This window comes from Ranitomeya imitator, chromosome 1, assembly GCF_032444005.1.
Source record: "Ranitomeya imitator isolate aRanImi1 chromosome 1, aRanImi1.pri, whole genome shotgun sequence".
In the NCBI taxonomy this organism is placed as follows: domain Eukaryota; kingdom Metazoa; phylum Chordata; class Amphibia; order Anura; family Dendrobatidae; genus Ranitomeya; species Ranitomeya imitator.
In genome coordinates, this window is record NC_091282.1 from 805,601,388 (window position 1) to 805,627,573 (window position 26,186).

Here is a 26,186-nt window from a genome sequence, read left to right on the forward strand (position 1 = left end):
CTCGGGGTAAGAAGTGGGGTCTTCCTGGGTCTCCTACCATACAGTCCCTTTTCATTCAGACGCCGATGGATAGTACAGGTTGACATTGTTGTACCCTCGGACTGCAGGGCAGCTTGAACTTGTTTGGATGTTAGTCGAGGTTCTTTATCCAACATCTGCACAATCTTGCGTTTAAATCTCTTGTCAATTTTTCTTTTCCGTCCACATCTAGGGAGGTTAGCCACAGTGCCATGGGCTTTAAACTTCTTGATGACACTGCGCACGGTAGACACAGGAACATTCAGATCTTTGGAGATGGACTTGTAGCCTTGAGATTGCTCATGCTTCCTCACAATTTAGTTTCTCAAGTCCTCAGACAGTTCTTTTGGTCTTCTTTCTTTTCTCCATGCTCAATGTGGTACACACAAGGACACAGGACAGAGGTTCAGTCAACTTTAATTCATGTCAACTGGCTGCAAGTGTGATTTAGTTATTGCCAACACCTGTTAGGTGCCACAGGTAAGTTACAGGTGCAGTTAATTACACAAATTAGAGAAGCATCACATGATTTTTCGAACAGTGCCAATACTTTTGTCCACCCCCTTTTTTATGTTTGGCGTAGAATTATATCCAATTTGGCTTTAGGGCAATTCTTTTTGTGTTTTTTCATTTTAGACAAAATAAATGAAGATAATAACAAAGAATGTGTGTTTGCAATCATTTTCAGGGAGAAAATAAGTATTATCTGACAGAATTGCAGGGGTGTCAATACTTTTGGCCATGACTGACTGAGAAAATATATATATATATATATATATTAGGGGGTGGGTCAATGAGGGATCAGTGACCTGTCAGCAGCCATTCTGATGAATACCTAATCAGAGCACCACATGAAAACCCCCTACAGGCTGCCCCGAAGCACAAGCATCTCATTAAGGCTACGTTCACATTTGCGTTTTGCCGGGCGCAGCCGCGGCGACGCATGCGTCATACGCCCCTATATTTAACATGGGGGGCGCATGGACATGCGTCGTGCTGCGTTTTGCGACGCATGCGTTTTATTTGCCGCAAGCGTGGGGCGCAGAGGACGCAGCAAGTTGCATTTTTTTGCCTCCAAATTTCGGCAAAAAAGGACGCATGCGTCGCAAAACGCTGCGTTTTAGCGTGCGTTTTGTTGCGTTTTTGTTTGCGTTGCGCCTCCGACGCAACATCGCACAACGCAAATGTGAACGTAGCCTTACTGAAAGCTATGAGTAAAGATTGCACAACAACCACAAGACGGATTTCATCACCTGGTGTCAGTGTATTCAGTATAACGGCGCCGACAATCCTGCTGACAGGTTTCCTTTAGAACAGGCAGGTCTTGCTAATGACCTGCTTGTTCTCCCCAGCGCAGATCTCTCCCAACAAAGCAGTAACTGACAGCTCCTGTGGCTTCCGCTGGCGTCTGGTCAACAGAGCAGTGGCTACTCTTCTGCTTGACTGTGGCCGGTGACTGCAGAGGTCAAGCAGCAGGAAGCTCGTTGTCTACCAGCATGATATCAGCAGAGCAGCCTAGAAGAGTTGCTCTGTTCACATGAAGCAGCTCAATCGTTGGCAGGAGCGCTCATAGAATCATAACCATGGAATTAAGAGCATAGGAAGGCGTTGCTAACTCTAACCCTTAGCAACTATCTGCTCGTTAGTCCTGGATAACCACTTGAATGCAATAAACAAAATAATTGGTGTGGCCATGCTTTACCTTCACAATAGGTTTAAAGCAACCATCCTTCTAGGTACTTGCACAGTTTTTGAAGAACGTCAGCAGGAAGAGTGCTCCTAACATCTTGGAGAAGTAGCCACAGAGCTTCTGTGTATGTAGCCTTGCACAAATCCATCTCTCATCCCGTAGCCCACACAGATGTGATGATGTAGCCACCATAAAGCTGTGAACTATACAAGTCTGTTTGGAAAGGTCATTGAGACTGAAGGATTTACATGAATGACATCCACAGAAGATCAGTGGTCAATTCTCAAAGATGATTGGAACAAATTTCCTACGTCAGTCCTTCAAAAGCTGTGTGCAAGTGCCTAGAAGAGCTGATGCATGAGGCTGTTGGGGGACACCATTCTCTGCCATCACAACAATGATCCGAATTAGATTGTTTTGTTAATTCATGGAATGTGAAATCAACGATCCACAGAAACTATTTTTTCTCCCGGTCACTTACCGTTGTCTCCATACTCCAGGCGGACGGCCAGGCCCAGCAGCCAGTCTATGGCTTCTTGGCGCTCTTGTACTTTGAAGGGACATGTGACATCTTTTAAATACTGTGAGGGCGAAACAGAGCGTTATACCCAAAGATCAACAAGGAGGAACTAGTCAGGAGTAACCATTCCTCTTCACAGCTCACGTCCTCTTCCCGTGCGGGAGGTCACAGAGCATGCCCACAACACTACAGACTGTGGTGGCCTTTGGCACATGTAAAGCCATAACTCCAGCATGGTGGAGGCCATGATCTTACCTGCTCGTACTGTTTCGCCCATTCCCCGCTGTGAATATTTCTGAGATTTCCCCGGTCTTCGATCTTGTAGTGTCTGATTTTCTGATCTTCTAACCAAACAATAAAGTTTCGGAATTCAGTCTCATCTGTGGAGAAATAAGATGTAATCAGTAAATGTATGTAAAAGTGCGGCTCCTGAATATCACAGAAATACACAGCCAGAATGCAAAACCGGACCGGAGTATATGCAGACACGATAGTCTATGGAGGGAAGAGCCTGGCCTGCAGCAGGGCCATCAGGGTGGTCCCGGTATGCAGCTATTCTCTACCCAGAGGTACCATGGAAAGCGCAGCAGTGAACGGAGGCTCCGATCGTCATGTTGTGCAGCTCTATAAGGCACTGGCATCTGTCAGCTCAGGTGAGTGGTGCCATCATGTGGGTGGAAGTGGTAAGACAGTCATTTTATCATAGGATTTCTCAATAACAAGGAGTGAATGAGTCGCAGAACAGTCAGGTTTATTATTTCTTTAGAGACGCAGGTAATTCAAGAATATTCCCAACTACATGCACTGATTAGCCATTTAATAAGCCCCATCTAGAGTACAGCGCTCCATGTCCCCATCAAACCATCTACTGTATGTGACAGCAGCACACACAGAGCCACAAGGTTCAAGCAGCCGCTCTGCAGCACAGAACAACCCATCTACATACAGTGCGACGCAGCACTGATCTCCATATCAGGACTAGTGTCACCAAAACAATCTACAGTACGGCAAAGCAATACCCGTCCTGTACAGGAGAAAGCGGGAAGACCCAATGGAACAGACACCATGGCACTGCACATCATACAGGCCCACTGCAGAATAGCACATCATGTTTGAACAGGATGCTCTACAGTAAGGCCTCTTTCACACTTCAGTCTTTCTTTTTCCGTCACAATCCGTCGTTTTGGGGAAAAAAAACGGATCCAGCAAATGGTGCTGCTGGATCCGTTTTATTCTCATAGACTTGTATTAGTGACGAATTGTGACAGATGACCTTCCGTTTCATCCGTCATGCGCTGGATCCGTCGTAAAATTACTGCCATCGGGCAGAGAAAGTGTACAGAGGAACATTTTTTCTGCACGCTCAGCGACGGATCCTGCGCTGCCCGTCGTTGGCTATAATGGAAGCCTATGGGCGCAGGATCCGTCGCTGCCTGGAAAGCAGGAATCCAGCGACAGATGCAGTCTTTTCAAACTGAGCATGTGCGGAAAAATTTCCCGTCAGGGAAATTCTCTCGCTCTCTCTTTTTATTATTGATGCTGCCTATGCAGCATCAATAGTAAAAAGATATAATGTTAAAAATAAAAAAAATTGTGATATTCTCACCTTCCGGCGTCCCCCGCAGCCTTCCCGCGACACTCGCAATGCTGCTCCGGTTCCCAGTGATGCTTTGCGAAATGACCCAATGACCCGAGACTGCTACGTCATCACAGGTCACCATCTCGCAAGGCATCACTGGGAACCGAAGCTGCTGGTAGCATCACGAGCATCGGGAAGGCTGCATGGGACGCCAGAAGGTAAGAATAGCACGATTTTTTAATTTTTTAAAATTATTTTTATCATGGGGTGTGTGGTGTATGCGTTTTCGCCGCGAAAAACCGTGGCAAAGACGCATACACAACGTGTGCACATAGCCTTCTAGGATGCACTGGAACCGTCAAAAAAAACAGCTCCAGTGCATTCCGTTTTTTTTTACAATCAGCACAGGATCCGTCTTTTCAACATTTTGACGGATCCTGTGCAGATTGTAAAAACGGAAGTGTGAAAGAGGCCTAAGAAGCAGTGTCCCATAATATACAGTTCGGTCCAAAAATGTGACCGTGAGTAAATATGTGATTTCTGCTCTGCAGACCGCTTTTTATTTAAAATGAAACCACAGAGTGGAAACAATTGAAGTGGGGACATTCAGGTTGTTGACTACAAATATCCTGTGAAACACTTAAAAATTGCAGTCTTTTTTTTTCCCCCACAATGCCTCCTCATTTCAGAGACTCAAAAGTAATTGGACAAATAAAAAGGAACATTTTAGTTATGGTCAAGTTTTAATAACTTTGTAGAGAATGTTGTTCAGCAATGACGGGCTGAAGTCTGGAAGCCATGGACGTCCCCAAACACTGGGTTTCCTCCTTTGTGATGCTTTGCCGCCTTTACTGCAGCTGACTTCAGGTGTTTCTCATCTTTGGATCTTTCTGGCTTAGGTTTTGTCTTCAGCCTGTAAGGCTATGTTCACACCTAGGAAGGGGGCTGCGGGTTCTCCCGCGGGTTTTTCCGCAGCGGATTTGATAAATCTGCAGGGCAAACCCGCTGCGGTTATCCCTGCAGATTTATCGTGGTTTGTCCTGCGGGTTCCGCTGCGGGATTTACTCCTACTATTGATGCTGCATATGCAGCAATATGCAGCATCAATAGTAATGTTAAAAATAATAAAAATAATGATATACTCACCCTCTGACGTCCCGATCTCCTCGGCGCTGCAGGCGGCGGTCCGGTTCCAAAGATGCTGTGCGAGAAGGACCTTCGTGACGTCATGGTCATGTGACCGAGACGTCACCGCAGGTCCTGGTTGCATAGCAAACCTGAGACCGGACGGCCGCGTGCAGCGCTGAGGAGATCGGGACGTCAGAGGGCGAGTGAGTAGGTCATTTTTTTTTTATATTTATTTATTTTTTTTACACAAATATGGTTCTCGGGGCCTGGAGGAGAGTCTCCTCTCCTCCACCCCGGGTACCACTCGCACATTATCCGCTTACTTCCTGCATGGTGGGCACAGCCCCATGCGGGAAGTAAGCGGATCAATGCATTCCTATGGGTGCAGAATTGGTGCGATTGTGCACAAAGAAGTGACATGCTGCGGGTTGTAAACCGCTGCGTTCCCGCGCGGTTTTTCCCGCAGCATGTGCACAACAGTTTGCGGTTTCCATAGGGTTTACATGTTACTGTAAACGCAATGGAAACTGCAGCGGACCCGCAGCGGCAAAATCGCCACAGTAAAAACCGCAAAGTTTGAACATGGCCTAAAATGCGGATTGACGAGGCCGAGATCTGGCGATTGACTCGGCTATTGCAGAATAATCCAGTCGCAGGAAGTTTTGGGTCATTGTCCATTTGTACACTTAAGCTTTGTCCAACCAACCTTTGGTTGAATCTGAGCAGAAAGTCTAGCCCTGTACACTTCAGAATTCATCTGGCGGCTTCTGTCTTCAGTCACATCAAATCAATCAACACTAGGGACTCGATGCCATTGGAAGCCATGCATGCCCACGCCATCACACTGCCTTCACCATGTGTTACAGAGGATGTGCTGTGATGAGGATCAAAAGCCGTTCCAAGCCTTCTCCAGCTTTCTTCTTCCCATCATTCTGATGGTTGATCTTGGTTTTGCTTTTCCAGAACTGGGAGGCTTCTTTAGATTTTGCAAAAAAAAAAAAAACACAAACACACACACACACACATCTGATCTGGCCTTTATTTTTCCAGCTCATTAATGGATTGCACCTTCTGGTGAGCTCTCAATATTTGTCCTCATGAAGTCTTCTCAATGGTAGACTTGGTATTTAAGTATCTAAGTTTCAAGTTCCTGGAGGGTTTTATTCACTTGGGTGGATGTTGTGAAGGGTTTTTTTTTTTGTTTGTTTTTACCAAGGAAAAGATTCTCTGATCATCCACCACTTGTCTTCCGGAAATGTCTACGCCTTTCTGTCTTCCTGAGCTTACCAGTGGGCCCTTTGTTGATTTGGCCACTCGTAACATTTCTACTATCGCTGATGGATTCAGCTTAAGGATGGTCTGTTTCACATATTCACAGGTCACATCACCAGTTATGTCATCCATTGCTGATCTTGTGCCACCTTCTACCTCTTCATGGACTTCATTGTCTTTGCTGAATGAAGAAATCCTTGTTTTTATTTCTGCTTCACTACATGGAATGACAGTCCGGTATTGCCGAGTCCCGGTGATGGGTTCTGCTTCCTGTAACCAATATTTTCACAAACTCTCCTCCTCCTCTTCGTAGTCCTGGTTTGTACAATACATGAACTGGATGTTCAGAATATTTTTCTCCCTCCATTTGAGGAGTTAGTTGCCTGGGTGTTAAGATTTGGTGTGAAAATGGCCTCTGGAGGCCCGAGCTGCCGGCCGGTCATCTGCTCTGCATTCACTGTCTACCCCTGACAAAGCTTTCTCCTCTGTCCTCTCCTGCTTCTAAGCTGTAACATACAGTAATATCTAAAAATCATGGATTATTTGGTAAATATGAACCCCACACTGTTAGACCACAGGCTGAACAGATCTGAATTCAAGATTTTCGAATGGACACTGTAATAGTTTTATTTTTTAAAATATGATCCCATCGCGATCCCAGCTTGTAATTTGGTACAGATGTGGCTAGGAGCAGAGCAGGCACATGTGAAGTTTTTTTTAAATTGAACTTTTTTTTTGGGAAATGAATTTAAAATGCTGTGTTTGCATTCGCATGGGTAAAATAACAACAAAGATACTCTTGTGACATATCTGGTGAAACCCTGTACAGTTCTGAGTAGAATGGTGTTTATTTTGTTTCACTATCTTTTTTTTAGCCGGAGTTATGAGGAGAAATGTAAAGACAGGCAACACCAAAATTCGCACTTTCTAAACTGAAAAATCAATAAAAAGAAAAAAAAAAAATCTAGAAATTTTTTTTCTTCACATTTTGCATTCTCTGACACACTATTACCAAATAAAATCTCAAAAGAATTAAAAATATAGGAGGTAAAAATCATTGGTTCACTTGACATGGAATGACCCGTCTCACCCTCTCCATGGCACAGTGCTCCACATCCTGTACAGTCCCCTTCCACGGCAGAGTGCGGCACTCCACATCCAGTACAGTCCCCTTCCACGGCAGAGTGCAGGGGTCCACATCCAGTACAGTGCTCCACAACCAGGATAGTGCCGCCCCCTCCATGGCACATTGTGCAGCTCCACATCCAGTACAGTGCTCCACAGCACGCTACATACAGTATCCCCCTTCCACGGAACAATGCAGTGCTCCACATCGAGCACAGCCCTGCTGCCTACACAGAATAGAGCAGTGTTCCACATTCAGTAGTCCTAGAACAATATGCCGCTCCACATTCAATACAGTCCCCCTCCACGCTGCTCAACATCCAGTACAGTCCCACCCCCTCCAAAGAAGAGTGCGGCGCTTTACATCTAGTACATTCCCGCCCCCTAAACGGTACAGTGCTCCACAACCAGTACAGTCCCCTTCCACGGCACAGTGCTCCACATCCAGTACAGTCCCCTTCCACGGCACAGTGCTCCACATCCAGTACAGTCCCCTTCCACGGCACAGTGCTCCACATCCAGTACAGTCCCCTTCCACGGCACAGTGCTCCACATCCAGTACAGTCCCCTTCCACGGCACAGTGCTCCACATCCAGTACAGTCCCCTTCCACGGCACAGTGCTCCACATCCAGTACAGTCCCCTTCCACGGCACAGTGCTCCACATCCAGTACAGTCCCCTTCCACGGCACAGTGCTCCACATCCAGTACAGTCCCCTTCCACGGCACAGTGCTCCACATCCAGTACAGTCCCCTTCCACGGCACAGTGCTCCACATCCAGTACAGTCCCCTTCCACGGCACAGTGCTCCACATCCAGTACAGTCCCCTTCCACGGCACAGTGCTCCACATCCAGTACAGTCCCCTTCCACGGCACAGTGCTCCACATCCAGTACAGTCCCCTTCCACGGCACAGTGCTCCACATCCAGTACAGTCCCCTTCCACGGCACAGTGCTCCACATCCAGTACAGTCCCCTTCCACGGCACAGTGCTCCACATCCAGTACAGTCCCCTTCCACGGCACAGTGCTCCACATCCAGTACAGTCCCCTTCCACGGCACAGTGCTCCACATCCAGTACAGTCCCCTTCCACGGCACAGTGCTCCACATCCAGTACAGTCCCCTTCCACGGCACAGTGCTCCACATCCAGTACAGTCCCCTTCCATGGCACAGTGCTCCACATCCAGTACAGTCCCCTCCAAGGCTCAGTGCTCCACTTTCAGTACAGTCCCCTTCACGGCACAGCGCTCCACATCCAGTACAGTCCCCTTCATGGCACAGCGCTCCACATTCAGTACAGTTTTCTCCACGGCACAGGACAGCACTCCACATCCAGTACAGTCCCACCCACTTCAACAGCCACAGTGTACAATGCGGCACCCCCATGCACATCACAGCCCCCATACATAGTGCAGCACCTTTCCCCCCACACAGTGTACAATACGGCACTCCCATGCACATCACAGCCCCATACACAGTACAGCGCAGAGCCTTCTCACACACAGTGTACAATGCAGCATCCCCATGCAATCACAGCCCCCATACACACGGTGTACAATGCATCACTCCTATGCACATCACAGCCCCCATACACAGTACAGCACCTTCTCCCCACACACAGTGTACAATGCAGCACCCCCATACACCGTACAGTATAGCACCTTCCCACAGTGTACAATGCGGCACCCCATGCACAGTACAGCACCTTCTCCCCACACACAGTGTACAATGCAGCACCCCCATACACCGTACAGCACCTTCCCACACAGTGTACAATGCGGCACCCCTAGGCACATCACAGCCCCCATACACAGTACAGCACCTTCTCCCCACACACAGTGTACAATGCAGCACCCCCATGCACAGCACAGCCCCCATACACAGTACAGCACCTTCTCACGCACAGTGTACAGTGCGGCACCTCCATGCACAGCACAGCCCCCATACACAGTACAGCACCTTCCCACACACAGTGTACAGTGCGGCACCTCCATGCACAGCACAGCCCCCATACACAGTACAGCACCTTCCCCCACACACAGTGTACAATGCGGCACCCCTATGCACATCACAGCCCCCATACACAGTACAGTACCTTCTTACACACAGTGTAAACTGTGGCACCCCCATGCACATCACAGCCCCCATACACCGTACATTACAGCACCTCCCCACACAGTGTACAATGCAGCACCCCCATACACCGTACAGTATAGCACCTTCCCACAGTGTACAATGCGGCACCCCATGCACAGTACAGCACAGCACCTTCTCCCCACACACAGTGTACAATGCAGCACCCCCATACACCGTACAGCACCTTCCCACACAGTGTACACTGTGGCACCCCCATGCACATCACAGCCCCATACCCAGTACAGTATAGCACCTTCCCACACACAGTGTACAATGCGGCACCCCCATGCACAGCACAGCCCCCCATAAACAGTACAGTGCAGCATCTTCCCACACAGTGTACAATGTGGCACCCCCATGCACAGCACAGCCCCCATACACAGTACAGCACCTTCCCACACACAGTGTACAGTGCAGCACCTCCATGCACAGCACAGCCCCCACACACACAGTACAGCACCTTCTCCCCCCCCCCCACACAGAGTGTACAGTGCGGCACCCCCATGCACAGCCCCCATACACAGTACCGCACCTTCTCACACACAGTGTACAGTGCGACACCTCCATGCACAGCACCTTCTCACACAGCCCCCATACACAATACCGCACCTTCTCACACACAGTGTACAGTGCGGCACCTCCATGCACAGCACAGCCCCCATACACTGTACAGCACCTTCTCACGCACAGTGTAGTGCGGCACCTCAATGCACAGCACAGCCCCCATACACAGTACAGCACCTTCCCACACACAGTGTACAGTGCGGCACCTCAATGCACAGCACAGCCCCCATACACAGTACAGCACCTTCCCACACACAGTGTACAGTGCGGCACCTCCATGCACAGCACAGCCCCCACACACACAGTACAGCACCTCCCCCCCCCACACACACACACACAGTGTATTGTGCGGCGCCCCCATGCACAGCCCCCATACACAGTACCGCACCTTCTCACACACAGTGTACAGTGCGGCACCTCCATGCACAGCACAGCACCTTCTCACGCACAGTGTACAGTGCGGCACCTCCATGCACAGCACAGCCCCCATACACAGTACAGCACCTTCTCACACACAGTGTACAGTGTGGCACCTCCATGCACAGCCCCCATACACAGTACCGCACCTTCTCACACACAGTGTACAGTGCGGCACCTCCATGCACAGCACAGCCCCCATACACAGTACAGCACCTTCCCACACACAGTGTACAGTGCAGCACCTCCATGCACAGCACAGCCCCCACACACACAGTGTACAGTGCAGCACCTCCATGCACAGCACAGCCCCCACACACACAGTACAGCACCTTCCCCCCCACAGAGAGTGTACAGTGCGGCACCCCCATGCACAGCCCCCATACACAGTACAGCACCTTCTCACACACAGTGTACAGTGCGACACCTCCATGCACAGCACCTTCTCACACACAGTGTACAGCGCGACACCTCCATGCACAGCACCTTCTCACACACAGTGTACAGCGCGACACCTCCATGCACAGCACCTTCTCACACACAGTATACAGCGCGGCACCTCCATGCACAGCACCTTCTCACACACAGTGTACAGTGCGACACCTCCATGCACAGCACCTTCTCACACACAGTGTACAGCGCGACACCTCCATGCACAGCACCTTCTCACACACAGTGTACAGTGCGACACCTCCATGCACAGCACCTTCTCACACACAGTGTACAGCGCGACACCTCCATGCACAGCACCTTCTCACACACAGTGTACAGCGCGGCACCTCCATGCACAGCACCTTCTCACACAGCCCCCATACATAATACCGCACCTTCTCACACACAGTGTACAGTGCGGCACCTCCATGCACAGCACAGCCCCCATACACTGTACAGCACCTTCTCACGCACAGTGTACAGTGCGGCACCTCAATGCACAGCACAGCCCCCATACACAGTACAGCACCTTCCCACACACAGTGTACAGTGCGGCACCTCAATGCACAGCACAGCCCCCATACACAGTACAGCACCTTCCCACACACAGTGTACAGTGCGGCACCTCCATGCACAGCACAGCCCCACACACACAGTACAGCACCTCCCCCCCCCACACACACACACACAGTGTATTGTGCGGCGCCCCCATGCACAGCCCCCATACACAGTACCGCACCTTCTCACACACAGTGTACAGTGCGGCACCTCCATGCACAGCACAGCACCTTCTCACGCACAGTGTACAGTGCGGCACCTCCATGCACAGCACAGCCCCCATACACAGTACAGCACCTTCTCACACACAGTGTACAGTGTGGCACCTCCATGCACAGCCCCCATACACAGTACCGCACCTTCTCACACACAGTGTACAGTGCGGCACCTCCATGCACAGCACAGCCCCCATACACAGTACAGCACCTTCCCACACACAGTGTACAGTGCAGCACCTCCATGCACAGCACAGCCCCCACACACACAGTGTACAGTGCAGCACCTCCATGCACAGCACAGCCCCCACACACACAGTACAGCACCTTCCCCCCCACAGAGAGTGTACAGTGCGGCACCCCCATGCACAGCCCCCATACACAGTACAGCACCTTCTCACACACAGTGTACAGTGCGACACCTCCATGCACAGCACCTTCTCACACACAGTGTACAGCGCGACACCTCCATGCACAGCACCTTCTCACACACAGTGTACAGCGCGACACCTCCATGCACAGCACCTTCTCACACACAGTATACAGCGCGGCACCTCCATGCACAGCACCTTCTCACACACAGTGTACAGGGCGACACCTCCATGCACAGCACCTTCTCACACACAGTGTACAGGGCGACACCTCCATGCACAGCACCTTCTCACACACAGTGTACAGCGCGACACCTCCATGCACAGCACCTTCTCACACACAGTGTACAGTGCGACACCTCCATGCACAGCACCTTCTCACACACAGTGTACAGCGCGGCACCTCCATGCACAGCACCTTCTCACACACAGTGTACAGCGCGACACCTCCATGCACAGCACCTTCTCACACACAGTGTACAGGGCGGCACCTCCATGCACAGCACCTTCTCACACACAGTGTACAGTGCGGCACCTCCATGCACAGCACCTTCTCACACACAGTGTACAGGGCGACACCTCCATGCACAGCACCTTCTCACACACAGTGTACAGCGCGACACCTCCATGCACAGCACCTTCTCACACACAGTATACAGCGCGGCACCTCCATGCACAGCACCTTCTCACACACAGTGTACAGGGCGACACCTCCATGCACAGCACCTTCTCACACACAGTGTACAGGGCGACACCTCCATGCACAGCACCTTCTCACACACAGTGTACAGGGCGACACCTCCATGCACAGCACCTTCTCACACACAGTGTACAGGGCGACACCTCCATGCACAGCACCTTCTCACACACAGTGTACAGCGCGACACCTCCATGCACAGCACCTTCTCACACACAGTGTACAGGGCGACACCTCCATGCACAGCACCTTCTCACACACAGTGTACAGGGCGACACCTCCATGCACAGCACCTTCTCACACACAGTGTACAGGGCGACACCTCCATGCACAGCACCTTCTCACACACAGTGTACAGGGCGACACCTCCATGCACAGCACCTTCTCACACACAGTGTACAGCGCGACACCTCCATGCACAGCACCTTCTCACACAGTGTACAGCGCGGCACCTCCATGCACACCACATCCCCCATACACAATACAGCACCTTCCCCCCACACAGAGTGTACAGTGCGGCACATTGTGACAGAAGGCTGAGGAGGAACAGACCCCTGTAATCTGAGGCGGACACGGGACCATCAGGCGGCCCGCGGCTCCCAGAGAGAGGCGCTGGTTAACCGTTACAACATCACTCTGCGAGAAACCCACACAGCAGGGGAAGAGCAGCCCCTCACCTTTGCAGTTGAAGCCGCCGGGATTGTGGTAATCCAGCGCTTGCAGTTTTCTTCGGAACATCCTGTCTGGTTCTCTGCAGCACAGCAACACGAAGACAGCTCAGAGCTCACCGCAAGCCGTCACCACGCAGGCGCATAGCTCGCCCAATTATATTCCCTTTGTGACTCTGTCCTATCACTGCGAATTACGAGCGTTCCCCGGCCAATCAGAGCGAATCATCTGATGAACATATTAGCCAATCACAGCATAGAAAAAAAAGACCGTGATGGGGGGAAGCGTTTGACCAATCACAAAACGGAAAAACCTTTACAGAGTGTTGGCAATGCTTTATGGTAACGTCGTAACGCTCTATGTATGAGGCGTGGTTTAGGGAGACCAAAACATCCATTTTGCTTGATGGATTTGTGCCAGGCTGTTGGAAACCAAAGCGGTAAACGGATCCTTATCTCCAGGCATTGCACTAGAAACAAATGCGGTATCTAAACATGATGCCAGATTGAAGTGTTTTTTTTTTATTTTTAAAGTCTCAAAGAAATACAGTTATTGTTGCCTATAACAACCAATCACAGTGCAGATTTCATTTTTCAAAAAGAGATTTCAAAATAAAAGCTGCCCTGTGATTGATTGATTGATTGATTGCTATGGCAACTGTCTCATTTTCTTCCTTTATTTAGGCACTTTTATTAATATTAAAATACGCAACGATTAAAGGGATGGTCCAGCAGACGGAAATCATTTTATAAGCTCTGAAATTAATAATAAACAAAGGGATTTCCTCACCAATTGGACCGTGACATGCAGAAAGTGTGAATGGTCGTGAGAGGGGTGAGCGCAGTGGCCACTATTGGCCGCTGATTGTCTGCAGCACTGACGAGGCGTAACAACATGACACAGATACTGGAAACACGGTGCAGGCATTACTAGAATGGCGATGATGCGGGAGGCGAGAATAAGGCTTGTTTTGTTATCTTCGGGGGACATGTGTCTTTAACAAGAGGTTATCCAAGTTGTGGACAATCCTTTTAATAATAAATTCCTACAATATTTTGTAGGTATGAAAAGATTTGCATACTGTGGAGCCATTTTACTTCCCATTGCTGTGCCAGTCTAGTTAGCCATTAAAAGGTATCAACCACTGAGGACTCTCAACTCTAAATATTTTTTCTACACTATTTTGGAATTTCCACATGCATTTCTACATCTCTGCCAGCAGAGGACGCTATACTAAAAATTGAGAAAGTTTAGCGCATAAATTGGCCAATTCATGTGTACCTGGTAGCCACGATAAGGCATTCTCATTTACCAGGACCTATCAATGCCATCCTCGCTTGGAATAAAGTCTTCATCTGTATGGGAACCTGTGAGTCCCCTCTTAGAATAAAATCTACATCTCTGTGGAGGGGTAGTGGTCCTGCCTTGATTAAAAACACCTGTAGCTAAAAGGCGGAATGCTCAGTAAGAAGGCTAAGGCTAATGAATACAAACTTCAAAAAACTCACATCCAAACATAGACTAAATGTGAACAGGTGCTGAACCTAGAGTCATCAACTCATATACTCTCAAACAAAAAGACAGCACACTGTAGCGACAAAACTAGCAAACATGAAATGTGAAAATTGAATTGTATTACTGCACTAGAAATATGAAAAATGTAGCTTTAGCAAGGTTGGTTGTCAAAAATGGTGGGGACCACCATGCCTTTTTTTTTAATTATTTAAATAATTTAAAAAAACAGTGTGGGGACCCCTTTATTCTTGATAACCAACCTTGCAGAAGCTGACAGCTGAGGGTTGCAGCCCCCAGCTGTGAGTTTTGTCTGGTTAGTTCAATAAAATAGGGGGGAACCCACGTCGGATTTTTCATTTATTTCCTTAGATCGCAGCTGGCAGCTGTGGAATACCCGGATTATCCGCTCCTTCTGTCACTGTTATTAGCGGCAGCAGGTGTCGGATGATGGAGGTAACAGTCCAAAAAGCCCCCATCAGCTGTCGTTCACACTTTAATGTAACGCTCATCATTCTCCTCTGCTCACCGGCAGAGCAAGGGAGAATGAGGAGAGCCGGCTTCAGCGCCTGCCACCAGGGAACAGCGCTTACTGTAGCGCTTCTTCCCCGGCAGCCGTCCGTGTCACACAGAGGACATCAAAGTGTGTTCTCCATGTGCACGTGTGCGGGACATTTTGCCTTCCGTGTTGATGGCAAAAAAAGGACATGTCAGCGTGTTTTACCCATGGACACACAGTCCGTGGAAACACACTGACATGTGCACAGACCCATTCAATTGAATGGACCTACGTGTGTACGTGTCTCTGGTACGTGTGAAACTGTCACCATATGTGCTGGAGACACGGACGTGTGAAAGGGGCCTCAGCCCTTCAAACTGCCCTCACCTACACATGTACAACCTCGCCCCGTCTCTCCAGATTTATCAGAAGCACCAGTCCTAGTGAGTCCTGATGATGGCTCCAGGTCAGGCGTGCTGCAGAAATGTCACATAAACTTCCCCCTTTCTGACAAATCGGCGACAGAAGAAAACAAGGAAACAGGTTGTAAATTGATCCAAAAGTTTATTGAAAACATCTACAAGGGAGATTTACTTGGGATCTGAGATGACAACACACGAGGTTCAGACCACCCTGGGCCCCCTCACTAGGGAGCTCCACATTTGACACAACGAAGGCAGTCATTCCTGACCAACTTTACGCTTCCATGATGTCACCAGATCCTGATGATGTCATCAGCTGCATTCTCACATCCATGACATCACTGGAACCCAGAGAGCAGTGGATCAAAAAAAGCCTCTTCAATGTATTGCATTGTGTTTGCTGGGAGTCAATAGGAGAAGATTAAACACATACATACACTGCAGTTTTCCAGGTGGCTTTTTTTGTGTAAAATTTAATTGCAGTTTTTGCATTTCTGGCTTTTAGTCCCCCAAATATATTGCAGAATGCTTTAGGTCCTAAATTTTTAAAGCATGTGACTGCCAGATTTAGATATTGATCACCTAACCTTAAAGGGGTATGCTCCAGTGTAAAAGTTATCCCCTATCCTAGGGGTTAATTTTCTGATCACTGGGGGTCCCACCAATTCCAAGAACAGGGTAAGTGCCAGAGATTGCAGAATGCAGTGATGCTCCTGTTGGAATGAATAGGGCGGCAGTGTGCATGATTGACCTTCACTCCATTCCCCCTCATCTCAGGATCTGTGGGGGCCACGACGGTCAGATCCCCAGAGATCGGAAAGTTATTCCCTATCCTTTGGATAGGCAATAGTGTTCAAAGCAGAGATCACCCCTTTAAGTTAGGTCATCAGTATCATATCATTGGGGGCCCAACACCCATCAGCTGTTGGCATCTCCATACACTGTGTATTAGTCGCTCAGCTCCTGTTCATTTCAATGAGACCACCACCATTCTGCTATTAAGCGTCTTTAGCAATGGAAGCGGAAATCCCACTCTGCGACCGTCCGAGCCCCCCATGTTGCCGGATGGACTGTAATGTGGCTATTAAAGATGAGATCAGTTAAATGCATTTATTCCATACCCTGCATGTTCCAAAGTGTGAGACGTGCAATTCTTAAAGGAGCTTGATCATTGCATCAAGGCAGAAATTGTGAATTAGGCAGTATAGACTGCAGGCTGAGAGAGGTACCGTCACCAAAGATATTCCAAGTTTACCCTGAGCTCAAAATACCAAAAAATAAGAAGAATAAAAAATCACAATTTTCAACCATGCAAAAAAAAAACATAAAAAACAACAACTACAAAATATTAGTTAAATATTATATTATTTAGACAATAGGGGGCGACGAATGATCAGTTTTTCAGTCTTTCTGAATATTCCTATATCCTAGGAATAAATGATCTCTTTATACGTGAATGTCAGTGCTGCTAACAGAAGAGCCCCCATAGTTATTTGTGGGGGTTCGGCGTATTATGGCATGTGAAGGCATGGCAACCATCCAAAACCAACTTCAAACTAAACATACATAGGGGGGATTTACTGACCCCGTGTTTTATGCAACTGTTTTGGAAATGTATGCATGCACATGGCAGAATACGCTGCGAGCCGCGACCCTACTGCGATTTTATCATTTTACAGTAATAAAACTTCGGTTGATTTTTAACAAAGTTTTGGCAAATAGTTTAACTCTACTTTTAACATTTAAATTAACTTAAAAAAGTAGCCACTCAGTAATACCCAAGTTATACAAATCTGCAGCAGTCAGATCATTATACATACAAAGAAAAATTAAAATGAGAAAATAAATAAAATTAAAGGGAACCTGTCACCCACAAAATCGAAGGTGAGGTAAGCCCACCAGCATCAGGAGCTTATCTACAATATTCTGCAATGCCGTAGATAAGCCCCCAATGTATCCTAAAAGATGAGAAAAAGAGGTTATATTATACTCACCTGGGGGCGGTCCCGGTATGATGGACCTTGCGGTCCAGTCCAGGGCCTCCCATTTTCATCAGATGACGTCCTCTTCTTGTCTTCATGCTGCGGCTCCGGCACAGGCGTACTTTGTCTGCCCTGTTGAGGGCAGAGCAAAGTACTGCAGTGCACAGGCGCCGAGCATTCCAGAATGCTGTAGATAAGCCCCTGATGCCGGTGGGCTTAGCTCACCGTCGATTTTGGGGGGTGACAGGTTCCCTTTAAAAAAAATGAGGCTCATTACCTTTAAAAAAAAATCTGGAAATTTGCTTTTCGAATAAATATTTAGTTGTAGATCCATTACGTTGCCACCTTTAATTCTGGATGGCGCCGTGCTGCCGTAGCTCACAGGGAGGCATTATGGCTAAGGCTGTCAGTACTCCAGCAGCAAAATAGTTAAAATAACACCCTTGTTCTGCTTGTTCCACATTGAAAATTCTTACATTTTTCAATTTTTTTTGCCATACAGAACACTTAAAAAAAAAAAAAAATCAGAAAAAAATTTATACAGAAGAGACAGCACTAGACAATTGGATATTTTTGCAAATCTAATAAGATTAAATACCGCAAACGAAAATAATTTTTTCCATGGGTTTAGCGCAATGCTGGATAACGTCTTGGTGCACACTGTGATAGTTGATTGCAATCTATCCAAGATTCCCGCTGGAAAAAAAAGCATCTTTGTGCTGCTCTAAATGTGACAACACATACTATCAAAATTTTACATATTAAACACCATTGTAAATTTTGTTTCCTGCAGTTAAAAAAAATATTTATAATAAAAATTACAAATTAGTTTAAATTAAAATGTAAAGAAGAAAAATGATTCAAACTATACATCTTTATACTGTTTTCCAGCCATAAAATAAAAAAACTTAAAAAAGGCAAACAAATACCGGTATGTAAAAAAAAAAAAAAAAAACCCTATAAAGGCAAGATGTTAACAAAGAGGATACACAAAGCTTTTTTTTTTTTAACATGTCTTATACTAGCTGGAAAGGACAGAAAGTCTTGGTGTTGCAGGTCTCCAGGTGTTTCCGCAGACTTGCCCTGCAGTTTTCCAGACTTATTCTAGATTACTATTAATATCGGTGATTCTGCAGACCATAAAAATAGTCCTTGATGTTAAAAATTCAACACTGGTGTTTGGGAAGCGGGGCCGCCCCGCAGACCCGTTACAGGATGGCGCAGAAAAACTTTTTCTCTCTGAAGGGGTTTTCAGAAGCGGGCACTGGGGTCAATAGTGGGTCCTCCTTAGCGTGAGCTTCGCAGTACGCCATCAGATCTGCGGCTGCTTTCGATACCTAGGAAGATAAAAGAAAAGCACAAGTGTCAGATTGATAAAGCAGATTTACAGTGGGCATGGAAAGTATTCAGACCCATTTAAATTTTTCACTCTTTGTTTCATTGCAGCCATTTGGTAAATTCAAAAAAGTTCTTTTTTTATATTAATGTACACTCTGCACCCCATCTTGACTGAAAAAAACAGACATGTAGAATTTTTTGCAAATTAAAAAAAAAGAAAAACTGAAATATCACATGGTCATAAGTATTCAGACCCTTTGCTCAGACACTCGTATTATAAGTCACATGCTGTCCATTTCCTTGTAATCCTCCTTGAGATGGTTCTACTCCTTCATTGGAGTCCAGCTGTGTGTAATTAAACTGATAGGACTTGATCTGGAAAGGCACACACCTGTCTATATAAGACCTCACCGCTCACAGTGCATGTCAGACCAAATGAGAATCATGAGCTCAAAGGAACTGGCCAAGGAGCTCAGAGACAGAATTGTGTCAAGGCATAGATTTGGCCAAGGTTATAACAGAATTTCTGCAGTACTCAACGTTCCGAAGAGCACAGTGGCCTCCATAATCCTTAAATGGAAGAAGTTTGGGACCACCAGAAGTCTTCCAAGACCTAACCGTCCAGCCAAACTGAGCAATTGTGGGAGAACAACCTTGGTGAAAGAGGTAATGAAGAACCCCAAGATCACTGTGGCTGAGCTCCAGAGATGCAGTAGGGAGATGGGAGAAAGTTCCACAAAGTCGACTATCACTGCAGCCCTCCACCAGTCAGACCTTTATGGCAGATTGGCCAGATGGAAGCCTCACCTCAGTACAAGACATATAAAAGACCGCATAGAGTTTGCTAAAAAAACACATGAAGGTCTCCCATACAATGAGAAATAAGATTCTCTGGTCTGATGAGACGAAGATAGACCTTTTTGGTGATAATTCTAAGCTGTATGTGTGGAGAAAACCAGGCACTGTTCATCACTTGCCCAATACAATCCCAACAGTGAAACATGGTGGTGGCAGCATCATGCTATGGGGGTGTTTTTAAGCTGCAGGGACAGGATGACTGGTTGTCATTGAAGGAAACATGAATTCGGCCAAGTACAGAGATATCCTGGATGAACACCTCTTCCAGAGAGCTCTGGACCTCAGACTTGGCCGAAGGTTCACCTTCCAACAAGACAATGACCCTAAGCACACAGCTAAAATAACAAAGGAGTGGCTTCAGAACAACTCTGTGACCATTCTTGACTGGCCCAGCCAGACCCCTGACCTAAACCCAATTGAGCATCTCTGGAGAGACCTGACAATGGCTGTCCACCAACGTTCACCATCCAACCTGGAGGAACTGGAGAGGATCTGAAAGGAAGAATGGCAGAGGATCCCCAAATTCAGGTGTGAAAATCTTGTTCCATCATTCCCAAGAAGACTCATGATTGTACTAGCTCAAAAGGTGCTTCTACTCAATACGGAGCAAAGGGTCTGAATACTTATGACCATGTGATTTTTCAGTTTTTCTTTTTTAATAAACTAGAAAAAATTGCTACATTTCAGTTTTTTTTAGTCAAGATGGGGTGCAGAGTGTACATTAATGAGAAAAAAAATTACTTTTTAAATTTACCAAATAGCTGCAATGAGACAAAGAGTGAAAAATTTAAAGGGGTATGAATACTTTCCGTATCCACTGTAAAGAGTATTATCAGTCATTGTACAGGAGGAGGGGGTGAGGTCTGACATCTATTGTGAATGGTGGATCCTGTGTTATCTACTGTATATAGTGGTGTTATCAGCCATTGTACAGGGGGGGAGGCCGTGAGATGTGACATCACCTATTGCAGCAATTTCTGTAATTTTTTTTGTTGGTAATGTAAATAGTGAAATTCAAAATTAAAAAAGAAAAAAATGAATGCAATTTTTTTTTTTTTTTAAAAAAGGTATTTAATAAAAGGTCACTTTCCGGTGTCACGTCCACTTTAATCTGTTATGGCATCAGTCATTAGTACAATTTATTTATTATTCAACAGATTGTGGATGCTCCCTGCCTGCGCCTGGAGACTACTAAGCTGCTCTGAAAAGGCAAATTTTGTGAATCCCCTCCTAGTAATTAAATAAAACATGTTCTCCCTCTCCAGGCTCTGATGTTACACACATGATCGAGTATTAAAATCATAATCCAGTCTTTTGCCTCAGTAATGATACCTTATAATACGGCCATTATAATACACAATCCAAAAAACAGCTACTTATAGGGGTTATTCCCAGGGTGGTGACTTATCTCCTATCCAGAAAAAATGGGGCTTATATTCATATAAGCCACCATAGGGAGCACACACAATTGTTGCACTGTCTGTTCAAAACATAGTAACATATTACGGAGAGAAAAAAAAAATATATATACTAGCTGAAGAGCCCGGCATTGCCTAGGCATAGTAAATATCTGTGGTTAGTTATAGCACCTCACTTCTCTCCCTTCTCCCATCACGTCTCCCATTTCCCCCCTCACATCTCTCATTTTCTCCCTTACACCTCTTATTTTCCCCCTCACTCCTCTGTTTTCCACCTCATTCCTCTCATTCCCCCCTAACACTTGTCATTTCGACCTCACATCTGTCATTTTCCGATCACTCCACTATTTTCCCTCACTCCTCTCATTTTGAACTCACACCTTTTCATTTTCACCTCACACCTCTCATTTTCCCCTCAGTATATACATGTTTGTCATCTCCCTTATATATAATATACACCTGTATGTCATCTCCCCTGTAAATAGTATATACCTGCTGTATGTCATCTCCTCCTATATATATATCTGTATGTCATCTCCTGTATATAGTATTTACCTGCATGTCATCTCCCCTGTATATAGTATATACCTGCTGTATGTCATCTCCTCCTCTATATACCTATGTGTCATCTCCTCTTTTATATAGTATATACCTGTATGTCATCTACTCCTGTATATAGTATATATATGTGTCATCTCTTCCTGTATATAGTATATACCTTTAAGTCATCTCCTCCTGTATATAGTACATACCTGTGTGTCATCTGCTCCTGTATATAGTATATAACTGTGTGTCATCTCCTCCTGTATATAGTATATACCTGTGTGTGTCATCTCCCCTGTATATAGTATATACCTGTGTGTCATCTGCTCCTGTATATAGTATATGTGTGTGTCATCTCCTCCTGTATATAGTCTATACCTGTATGTCCTCTCCCCTGTATATAGTATATATGTGTGTGTCATCTTCCCTGTATATAGTATATACCTGTGTGTCATCGCCTCCTGTGTATAGTATATATCTGTGTGTCATCTCCTCCTGTATTAGACCTCGTTCACACGTTATTTGCTCAGTATTTTTACCTCAGTATTTGTAAGCTAAATTGACAGCCTGATAAATCCCCAGCCAACAGGAAGCCCTCCCCCTGGCAGTATATACTAGCTCACACATACACATAATAGACAGGTCATGTGACTGACAGCTGCCGTATTTCCTATATGGTACAGTTGTTGCTATTGTAGTTTGTCTGCTTATTAATCAGATTTTTATTTTTGAAGGATAATACCAGACTTGTGTGTGTTTTAGGGCGAGTTTCATGTGTCAAGTTGTGTGCGTTGAGTTGCGTGTGGTGACATGCGTGTAGCAACTTTTTGTGTGTCGAGTTAGATGTGACAGGTTAGTGTAGCAAGTTGTGTGCAGCAAGTTTTGTGCATGGCGAGTTTTGCGCATGGCGAGTTTTATGTGTGGTGCATTTTGAGTATGTGCAAGTTTTGTGTGAGGCAACTCTTGAATGTGTTGCAACTTTTGTGCATGTGGCAATTTTGCACGTGTGGCGAGTTTTGCGTGAGCCTAGTTTTGCACGTGGTGTGTTTTGCGCATGGCGAGTTTTGAGCTGCGACTTTTGTGTTTCGACTTTTATGTGGCGAGGTTGGTGTATGTGTGGTGAAATGTGTGCTGAAGGTGGTATATGTGTGGCGCATTTTGTGTGTGTGTGTTCATATCCCCGTGTGTGGTGAGTATCCCATGTCAGGGCCCCACCTTAGCAACTGTACGGTATATACTCTTTGGCACCATCACTCTTACTCTTTAAGTCCCCCTTGTTCACATCTGGTAGCTGTCAATTTGCCTCAAACACTTTTCCTTTCACTTTTTCCCCATTATGTAGATAGGGGCAAAATTGTTAGGTGAATTAGAATGTGCGGGGTTAAAATTTCGCCTCACAAAATAGCCTATGACGCTCTCGGAGTCCAGACGTGTGACTGTGCAAAATTTTGTGGCTGTAGCTGCGACGGTGCAGATGCCAATCCCGGACATACACACACATTCAGCTTTATATAATAGATATACCTGTAAGTCATCTCCCCTGTATATAGTATATACCTGTATGTCATCTCCCCTGTATATAGTATATACCTGTATGCCATCTCCTCCTGGCTGTCAATTTGCCTCCAACACTTTTCCTTTCACTTTTTCCCCATTATGTAGATAGGGGCAAAATTGTTTGGTGAATTGGAACGCGCGGGGTTAAAATTTTGCCTCACAACATAGCCTATGACGCTCTTGGGGTCCAGACGTGTGACTGTGCAAAATTTTGTGGCTGTAGCTGCAACGGTGCAGATGCCAATCCCGGACATACACACACACACACACACATACATACACACACACATTCAGCTTCATATATTAGATATATCTATCTATATAATTGTCTAAGGGGTACTTCCGTCTGTTGGTTTGTCTGTCACAGAAATCCCGCGTCGCTGATTCAATCAGCGACGGGCACAGTCAGGCCGCGAATTCGCCCTTCCCTACTCTCCTCCAGTCAGTACCAGTGTGTCGCCCCATCCCGAACCAACTTTTTACTATTGATGCTGCCTATTTTAATGTTCAAAATAACATTGGCCGCAACCAATCAGTGATATTGGCGCGGGATTTAAACACCACTTCGGTGATTGGTCGTGCACACCCGGCTGCGACCAATCAGCGACAGGCGCAGTCCGGCCGCGAATTGGCGAGGGATTTGAACCACGCATCGCTGATCGGCCAGTGGGGCGCAATCAATCATATACAGGGTGGAGCGCGGTAATTTGCTGATTTGGGAATGAAATAAAAAAATTATGATCATTAGAAAAATTTATTTTATATTTTAATTATACTGAACAGTAATGGAATTTTTAAATTACATGGTTTTAAATAGTGTATCTGGCAAATGTCGACCTTCGCTATCCACACACTGCTGCATACGTTTTCTGAAGTTTTCATGAACTCTAACAAGCATGTCCACTGGTATTCTGCCAATTTCAGCTTCAATATTGTTCCTTAGGTCTTCCAAGGTGTTGGGACGGTTGATATACACCTTAGACTTCAGGTAACCCCAAAGGAAAAAATCGCATGGGGCTAAATCTGGTGAGCGTGCTGGCCAGTTCACATCTCCCCTCAAAGAGATAAGCCGTCCAGGAAACATTTGCCTCAAACAATTCATGGTAACCCTCGCTGTGTGTGCAGTGGCACCATCCTGTTGGAACCATGTATCCTCTAGTTCCATTGCCTCAAGAGCCGGCTGAAAATAATCCTGTATCATAGACAAGTACCGTTCGGAGTTCACAGTTATGGCACGACCATTATCCTGAAAAAAGTAAGGACCAATGATGCCTACTCGTGATATGGCGCACCACACAGTGACGCGGTCCGAATGCAGAGGTCTCTCGTGAACTTCTCTGGGGTTTGTTTCACTCCAGTAACGCATATTTTGTTTGTTTACACACCCACTGAGGTGAAAATGTGCCTCATCAGAAAAAAACACAATTGCGTCACGGGGTATCGTTGCTAACATGTCTTCACAAGAGGTCCGCCGTGTCAAATAGTCCCATGCTGACAAATGTTGGACCACGCACATTTTATACGGGTGAAAATTCAGTTCATCATGAAGAATCCGGTGGAGAGAACGTCTTGAAATGCCAAGAGCAAATGATTGCTTCCGAGCAGAGCGTTTCGGAGATTGCAGTACTGCTGCTCTAACTCTCTCGATGTTTTGTGGTGTTGTAATCCTTCTCTCAGGTCCCCTTCGTACACATGACACATTCCCTGCTGTTCTGAATGCATTCACCCAATTTACAATTGATTGCCGTCCAGGAACACGTCCGCGTGGAGGAACAGCGAATTGTAAACGAAAAGCACACTGCACTGCAATGATCGAGTGGGCATTTGAAAAATACGCTTCAACACAAAATGACCTCTCCTCACGTGTCCACTGCATGATGGCAACTGAAAGGCAGAGGAATACAAATCTCCTATCAGCCACTGTAAGCCACACCCACTCTCCCCTCTCTTCGACCGACAGTGCCGCCACAGCATGCAGTGCAAAAAAGCAAATTACCGCGCTCCACCCTGTATATATATATATATATATATATATATATATATATGTGCGCCTCCAATATGGCCACCACCAGGAGAGTTTAGAAACTATAAAAAAACAGCAACAACATGATAAAAAAAAGCTATTAACATTACAAACATTGCTTCTCATTTACAAATTCGGATCTGATGAATGGCGCTAGGATTAAACACACGACACAGCCCCTTTAAGTCACTCTGTTATAAGCGCCTAGAGAAGGCACCAAGAGTTAACCAGAGACTTAATAACATTAATAGCCATCAACCTGAGAACAGCGGGGAGTGTTGGTCTATGAAGAAATCCACCAGGCTAATGGCACAACGCGCATCTTGATGTTTTAAATGATCCAAATACATCTGCGTCCACCGCTCTCCCCCGTTTGATGTATTCAGCTCCATTATTCATAGCACCATGGGTGGAAGCTTTGCACACACAGAGAAGTCACTTAATTCCAGAAATCACATTGTGCATTAAATCCGCTGATGAAGGAAAAGTTCATCGAGATTTTTTTATTTCCGTGGATTAATTTTTTAACAGTGTATTGTGGGTGGAGTTCTGTTATTTACTGCAAGTATATAAAAAAAGGTAAAAAAACAAAAAAAGGCGATCCAGGCAGATCTGTATGACTGGTCCTTAAAGAGTCACAAG

General features: G+C 46.4%; 2 protein-coding genes across 8 annotated transcripts in view; both read right to left on the bottom strand.

Annotated features, from left to right (window-relative positions):
- RTRAF (RNA transcription, translation and transport factor) overlaps positions 1-13,545 on the bottom strand; it is a 39,992-nt gene extending 26,447 nt beyond the window's left edge. The window contains exons 1-3 of the mRNA XM_069738864.1: positions 13,401-13,545; positions 2,484-2,608; positions 2,190-2,289 (exon numbers count right to left, since the gene is read on the bottom strand). Coding sequence (XP_069594965.1) covers positions 2,190-2,289; positions 2,484-2,608; positions 13,401-13,461 — 286 coding nt within the window. The 5' untranslated portion in view covers positions 13,462-13,545. The remainder of the gene's footprint in view (positions 1-2,189; positions 2,290-2,483; positions 2,609-13,400) is intronic.
- A 2,402-nt stretch (positions 13,546-15,947) lies between these two features.
- GNG2 (G protein subunit gamma 2) overlaps positions 15,948-26,186 on the bottom strand; it is a 235,915-nt gene continuing 225,676 nt past the window's right edge. For all 7 annotated transcript variants that reach the window (XM_069738891.1, XM_069738874.1, XM_069738899.1 and 4 more), the window contains one exon: positions 15,948-19,144. In XM_069738891.1, the coding sequence (XP_069594992.1) occupies positions 19,016-19,144 (129 nt within the window). In that variant the 3' untranslated portion in view covers positions 15,948-19,015. The remainder of the gene's footprint in view (positions 19,145-26,186) is intronic.